At 44.6% G+C, this 7,882-nt stretch overlaps 1 protein-coding gene across 1 annotated transcript; it reads left to right on the top strand.

Annotated features, from left to right (window-relative positions):
* Positions 1-811: 811 nt before the first annotated feature.
* LOC120882595 (rhox homeobox family member 1-like) lies at positions 812-7,371 on the top strand. The gene is made up of 3 exons (XM_040266619.1): positions 812-1,236; positions 3,014-3,059; positions 6,918-7,371. Exons 1-3 carry the CDS (start codon positions 812-814, stop codon positions 7,032-7,034), a joined length of 588 nt encoding a protein of 195 aa, XP_040122553.1. The 3' UTR covers positions 7,035-7,371.
* Positions 7,372-7,882: the final 511 nt, after the last annotated feature.

Below are 7,882 nucleotides of genomic sequence, written 5' to 3'. Positions count from 1 at the left end.
CTGCACCAGAGATGCTGGGCTGGAGCACAGCAGCAGATGCTAACTGCACTGTGCTGTCCTGAGCCCATGCAAGGCAAACGTTCTTGGCTATACTAAGCCCAGGGCTGTGGTGCACACCTGCATTCTGATGTACATACATTGCTAAAACCCTGGAGTGCTTAAATTTTCTCAACTGTAGGGAGTTTCTTGCAGAGCTTATCTGTCCTGGAATCCTTTGCAGTCCAGCTGTGAGATCTTGCTCCCAGCAACAGCAGGAACATGGTGTGCTCTGGAGAAACTCAGAGCAAGCAGTACCCTAGTTAATTGTTTCAACTTCATCACTAGCCCGTGGCATGTGCAGGCTTCCAAATATTAAAGGTAACAGACTGCAAACTTTCCCACAAGGGTTCCCGCTATTACTGTGAGGTCTCACGGCTCCCACCCTTCCCCTACTTCTCCCCTCAAAGTCAGCTTGCATTACCCAGGATAGCCCCTTCCTCAGGGTGGACACTCTGCAAGTGGGGAGTAGTGAACTGAACTGTAAACCAAAGCCTCAATTCCACAATACCCATGCTCCCACCAGCACACTGCTCTTCCTGGGTGTCCCCACTTGGGGGCCACGCCCCAGCCGCTTTCGCGCCTAAGCAAGTCTCGCCCCTAGTGGCTAGCGGTAAAAAGAGAGCCAATAGCAATCGTTCAAGGTGGAGTGCAGAGTCGGGGGTGACCCCAGCCCAGACCTTTATATACTGTAGCAGGCACAGGCCCGAGGCGCTCGAGCTCTTTGCCTTCAGCAGAGCTCATAGAGGCGCCGAGCTTCCACGGCGCACCAGCCATGGAGCCTCTGACCGGGGACCACCAGTGTGGCCCCTCCTGCCTGAGAGCTTGCACTTTGGATGTAAGCCCTGCATTTGTGGAGAATCTAGTGCTAGAAGGCAGAGAAGGCTCCTCGGCGGGAGGAGGTCTGAGCTTCGTGGGTAACATGAATTACATGAACCTCCTCAACCCAGGCTACTGGAACCAAGGAGGTGTCCGGAACCGCCAGCGTTGCAATGGCCGCCAGGAGCCAGAGCAGGAGCCAGCTGAGGAGCCAGCTGAGGAACCAGCTGAGGAGCCAGGCTTGGCGGCGGCTGTCGCCCAGGCCGAGCAGCGGGAGAACCCGTCGTGCCCTCGCAGGCGTCACAGGAAGTTCACGGCCCTGCAGCTGCGGGAGTTGGAGAACCTCTTCCAGGAGACTGAGTACCCGGACATACTCACCAGGTACGTGCCGGGCTCTGGGGGTGCTGGGTCCCAGTAGGTTTGGGCTCATTTCCAGGCTCCTCTATCCCTCTTCTGGGATTGTTCCTTCCCTTCCAAAGGGAAAAATCAACCTGTACCCCAGGATGGGGGTCGGGGTAGGAATGCATTACTTACATGGATCCAGTCTGGAAAGTGGTCCATGGTTGTTTTTTTTAAAAACTGGTAAAATGTATGTAAACATATACTGTTTTAACATTTTAAGTGTCCAGTTCAGTAGTGTTAAGGATATTAATATCGTTGGGCAAGCAAGCTGCAGGATTTTTTATCTTGCAAAACTAAAACTGGATGTAGAAGGCAAGCCACCATCTGCCTCCCCCACCCCTCAAGCCCCTGAGGACCACGTTTCTTTCTACTTTCTCTTTATATGAATTTCACTACTCTGGGTGCTTTGTGTAAGTGGAGTTGTACAGTGTTTGTCTTGTAACTGGTTTATTTCACTTAGTATAATGTCCTCAGTATTCATCCATGTTGGAGCACATGTCGAATTTCCTTCCTTTTAGGGCTGAGTAATATTCCATTATATGTGGATACTGCTGTTTATCTGTTCCTTTACTAATTGAGCACTTGGGTTGCTTTTACCTTTTGGCTATTGTGAATAATGCTGCTATGAGCATAGGGGTGCAAATAACCGACTCACTGTTTTCAATTCTTTGAGGTTTATACTCAGAAATAGAATTGCTGAATCATATGGTAATTCCGATTTTAGGGTGTGCTTTTTTTTTCTTTTGAGCTATTGTTCTCTTTTCCATAGTGGCCCCACCATTTTACATTCCCACTCGGAGTGTACAAGAATTCTAATTTCTGCACATTCTTGCCAATGCTTTTTTGTTTGTTTTTTGATTATTAGTCGTCTTAATGAATGTGAAGTGGTATCTCATTGTGATGTTGATCTGTATTTCCCTGTTTAGTGATGTTGAACATCCTCTAATGTGCTTATTCAAATCCTTTGCCCATTTTATGCTTTATAAAACTAATATATTTATTTTTCTGAATTTTTATTGTAGTAAAGTACACATAATGTAAAATTTGCTATCTTTAGCATTTAAATTTTTTTTCATTTATATATATTTGAACTTGGTCTTAGTTGCATAGGACTTTTCTCTAGAGGCGGAGGCAAGCAGGATGGGGGAGCGCGCTACTCTCCAGTTGCAGTTCGCGGGCTTTTCGTTGCGCGGGCTTTTCATTACGCGGGCTTTTCATTACGCGGGCTTTTCATTACGTGGCTTCTTTTGCTGCGGAGCGTGGGCTAGAGCGCCCCCTGGCTTCAGTAGTTTGCAGCACCTGCGCTTCAGTTCCTTCAGCTCCCAGGCTTTAGAGCACAGACTCGGTAGTTGTGGCCGGGCTTGGTTGCTCCGTGGCACGTGGGATCTTCCCTGATCAGGGATCAAACCCGTTGCTCCTGCATTGGCAGGCGGAGTCTTTACCACTGAAACACCAAGGAAACCCCTTTACCATTTTTAAGCGGACACTTCCATGATATTAAGTACATTCTTATTGTACAACTATCACCACCAAACCACCTCCAGAATTCTTTTCCTCTTGCAAAACTGGAACTCTGGACCCATTACATAGGAACAGCCTGTTCCCCCCTTCTCCCAGTCCCTGATAACCGCTATTCTTCTTTCAGAGGGGTCTTGAGGGGAGAATACAAATTTTAAAACAAGCATAAAACATATATTTATATATTTCATTTTATCTACAACTCAAATACTAAACACTTGTGGTTTTCTTTCCTCAGAAAGGAGATTGCAAGACGCTTGGGTGTGACTGACGCCAGAGTGCAGGTCAGTAAGCCTGAAAAAAACTTGGCAGGGCAGCCATTCTAAAACTGAATTGGGGATTGGAACACCTTGTCCTGGATACTCTCAATACTCTCATGTTGTCTTTTTTATGTTGGCAAATAAGTTTTGATTTTAGTAGTCTTACCAGAGGGAACATGATTTCCTAAAGGAAGAGAAAAAACGAAATGCTTTCCCTAATCTGTGTATAAAATTTAAATATATATATATTTACAAACATAGATATGTATATCTATATACATTGGAGAAGGCAATGGCACCCTACTCCAGTACTCTTGCCTGGAAAATCCCATGGACGGAGGAGCCTGGTGGGCTGCAGTCCATGGGGTCACTAGGAGTCTGACATGACTGAGCAACTTCACTTCCACTTTTCATTTTCATGCATTGGAGAAGGAAATGGCAACCCACTCCAGTACTCTTGCCTGGAGAATCCCAGGGATGGAGGAGCCTGATGGGCTGCCGTCTATGGGGTCGCACAGAGTCGGACACGACTGAAGTGACTTAGCAGCAGCAGCAGCAGCAGCATACATGTATATGTGTATATTCAGTAAGGTTCAACTCCTTCTAACAGTGGTATCCTCTAGGGAGCACTTCTGTGTGGAGTCATGTTGGGGCTCAGCCTGACTTTGGAAGTATTTAAATTAATATACAGAGGAGCAGGTTGTAAAAGGGTTCAACTGTACTAAATTATTTAAAACTCTTTGCTAAATGAGTGAATTGATAAATATCAGGGTAAGGGAGTAATTTATCCACAGAACACACTATGTGAGTGACTAATAAATGTTTAGTTAAGCTGAGACTGATAGGGGAAGATAGTTTAAAAGTCTAATTGCCTGGCCCTCCTTCTTTTGTTTTTAAGTGTTTGGGATGGCAGTATAGAGAGTGGCAGCCCTAAATTTTAATTTTCTAGAATACTTGGATGTATCAATCTGAAAACATTGCTATTCAGTCACATTATGGTGAGAATGGGGGGAAAGTTTGCAAACTTTGGAAATTTGTCTAAAGAATAAAACAGCAAAAAGAATAATATTGAGTTAATATTAATTGACCCAAGAAGTATGAAAAGGTTAGAGAAGAATTACAGATACTACACAAATTCAACATTATGAATCTACTAAATGTATAAGTGAGTATTCTCTTGAGGAATTTCTAACATCTAAGGATGTTTTTCCAATTTTGGTAGGACTGTTTTTTTAATTAATTTATTTTAATTGGAGGCTAATTACTTTATAGTAGTGTGGTGGGTTTTGCCACACATCGACATGAATCAGCCATGAGTGTACATGTGTCCCACCATCCTGAAACGCCCCCCCACCTCCCTCCCCATCCCACCCCTCTGGATTGTCCCAGAGCACCTGCTTTGAGTGCCCTGCTTCATGCATCAAACTTGCACTGGTCATCTATTTTGCATATGGTTATACAAATGTTTCAATGCTATTCTCTCATATCCTACACTCTCCTTCTCCTTGGTGAAGAGGTGTTTTATGGAATTTGTTTGGTGAGGAGTGGGGGTGTCAGGGTGGATTCCTAGCTATGTTAATTTCAAACACTATTCATTCCCTCAGGCAGTGATAACTAATTTGTAGGTCTTGAAATCAAAAGGTGACCAAAAAACACCATAATTTTTATCAAAGCTTTATTTGCCTAAAAAGAAAAGAAAATCAGGACGAGAGTTGATTAGCTTTGCCACAGAGCGCACGCATGAGCCAGGGACCAGCGCTGTGGAGCCGGTGGCGGGGTGTCTGAAAAGCAGCCCACCAGTCAGCCTCTTGAGTACTGGCATCCTACCGCCCCAACCTGGGCCCACAGGCTTGGCTCAGGTTGGAAAGGTTAGGAGGTTAGGAAGACTTTCTCGAGCTGCCCAGGCATTTGCAGAAGAAAAAAAGTTTAGTGACTTGCTTTCTCCCTCCTCAGGTTTACATGGTCCTCTTTTGGTGGTATTCTGAAGAGAATATGAGCCAGAGGAAACAAATCAGGAGAAAACTTAGTATTCTCATCTATTTCCAAACCGTACAGCATGAATTTTCAGTAATACACGATTTTCCACCTTTCACTTGCAAATAGAGCTATTTAGTGAAACCAGTATTGGAAAGACAGACCTAATGTGAGCCTAGGGCACAACCAGCTTTGGGCTTTGATTCTGTTTACAGAGATTTGACCACTGGCGGTACATTTAGAGCCCCACCCCCTAAAATGAGCCCTGTTACACCAGCCTGGTTTAGACTATCCATGCGGCAGAGAGACTGCAAATCCTAAGAGGGAAGAATGAAAATGAGGTCTCAGGTAGGGAAAGAGGGCCCTTTGGGTCACGTAAACTTTACAGTTTGGGAACTTTCAAAAGGACTGAAGTACAGTGTCAACCCCCATTAACTAGGACATTGAGAGACAGTGAAGTCTGACAGTTTTGTTGGTTTGTTTGCAAAAATAGTGGACAGACTTAATTTTCAACCCTGCCCTCCAACTATAGTTCTCCTCCCCAAAGCAACCATTCTTTGCTTCATATAAATCTTATTTTTTAGTTTTTATTGGAGTATAGTTGATTTACATTGTTGTGTTAGTTTCAGGTGTACAGCAAAGTGGTTTTGTATAAATCTTAACAGAAGTACTCAATGCATATAAAGGCAATTATGTGTATATTCTTTAAAAAACATAAATGATAGTATCCTATACACACACTGTTCTTCACCTTAATAATATAGCTTGTTTAAAGAGCGTTCCATGTTGATTAAAAAAATCTATATTAATATATAATGGGCAGATATTTAGGGAGGACCCATTTAATGATCCCTTGCTCTCATTGTTGTCCACTATCTTCCAAAACTGCCTGTTCCACCTTCTTCCTTAAGAATAAAGGATGGGATTGGGACCTCCTAGTTGAGTTGCAGCGCCTAGGATAACCTGCCATGCTGGACACCAGTGGCTCCAGTCCAGGATCCTGGAACTCTAGCCAGAGCAGAGTGAGCTGCCCTGGTCCTGAGCCTGGGAAGGTTTGTAGGGTGGGGTAGGTTAGAACATGCAGGATTAACAATGGTGACCACGGTATGCCTCTTTCCTCTACACTCTTGGGTGGCCTAAGGTTTTCAAGAGTCTTTGTTAATTTGGGTTGAGTTGAGCTCAACTTAACACTATAGGCTAAAATATCAAGGCAGTGTCCAGAGCTTCAGCAACTCTCATTTCCCAGTGAGACAAGTCATAACCCACCCTAGGCTCCTTTGCCAGACCACCTTTCTAACTCTCAAGACCTTTCAGAGGACTAATGACCCCTTAGACATTCTTCTGTTTAAAAACACAACAAGTTCCTTCCTATTAATTATTTACTTCACACCAAAGATAGGCTTTTCAAATAGGGAGCCATTCCCCTCAGTATGACCTTAAATAGATCCACTACTTATCATGCCTAAATCCACCCCCAACAAGATGACCCTCTCCCTAGTGAGGACAGGGCAGGAGGTAGCCAGATGGCTGATGGTCAACCATCAGAATAGAGGTCATTCTTTATCCTGTTACTGGGCATTTTATCAATAGCAAGGACCCAGTACAATGATTTATAAATTAAACCTGCATCCAATACTTGGGAAAAAATTAGAATATGAAAATCTCGTCAAGAGAGATAAAAATAATAAGCTTATGCCAGAACTGGGCCCACAGCAGAGCTCATTAAGAGTGAGCTGAAAAGGGAGGGGGGTGGTTTAATTTTACTGAGGTACTTTAGCAAGAAGGAAATAGCATCTCCTGATGCCCTTGGAAATCTCAATGTCATATAAAGTTGCAAGCTATGCTTTTTGTATTATAACATTAACTGTTCAATACCCTAAACCAATCTTTTCTCCCCTCTGATTGTAGGTTTGGTTTAAGAACAGGAGAGCCAAGAGTCGGAGAAATGAGAGAGCAGCTGTGGTTCAAGCTCCAGCACCTGCTGCCATGAGGCGCCTTTACCTCCTCCTGTTGGATAGGCCCTAAGATCCCGTCCTGGTTCTGGAGCCATATTGGAGATGGGTTCTTCTGGTGCCACTGACACCTGGGCTACCTGTGCTGCCCATGCCACCCATACCTCCTCTATACTTGTATTAGCAATAAACAGACAAATTCTCAATATATTTGACTTTGTGTATCAAATGGGGCCAGTGGGTTATGTGTGAAAATTGTTAAGGAAATGCCATTTCAACAGAATGACAAGGCGGCCTCCTTCCATGAGGTGACATCCTGGAATCACTACTAGTAGGTCCTGTTTATGTTGCAGAAGTTTCCCAAGCACCCATGATGAGTTTTCCCTGACCCATATATTCTCCTCCATCTCTCTCATCCTTATCCCCACCCTGCCCCTTTGGGACCACATACATATGCACAATGGGGTGGGGTGAGTTCCTAGTGTGAGAACAGGGTATTTCCAGACAAGGATGAGCTCTGTTCACGCTGACAAGTTCAAGCTGAACACTGGAATCCTAAGGCCATCTTCCCTTAGGAGGCTGCTCACAAGGATTTGTTGGAAGGTGATAGCTGAGCATTCATCCCACGTGCTCCAAATTCTGTTCACTGCCCTCTCTGGGGAGAAGATGGGGAATAGGAGTCCTTTTGGCACACAGGTTCTGCTGCTTCAAAAGAAACATAACACTTCATCAGGCCAGAAAAAGGCACTTCTTTTTCCCCTCCCCACCAGCCTGGGAAAGCATATTCTTCACTCTTTCCCAGCTCTGTTCAGTTCAGTCGCTCAGTTGTGTCCGATCCTTTGTGATCCCATGAATCGCAGCAGCCAGGCCTCACTGTCCATCACCAACTCCTGGAGTTCACCCTAACTCATGCTCATTGTG

The sequence above is a fragment of the Oryx dammah genome, unplaced genomic scaffold, assembly GCF_014754425.2.
Source record: "Oryx dammah isolate SB20612 unplaced genomic scaffold, SCBI_Odam_1.1 HiC_scaffold_23, whole genome shotgun sequence".
Classification (NCBI taxonomy): domain Eukaryota; kingdom Metazoa; phylum Chordata; class Mammalia; order Artiodactyla; family Bovidae; genus Oryx; species Oryx dammah.
This window is presented reverse-complemented; position numbering and strand designations above follow the sequence as displayed.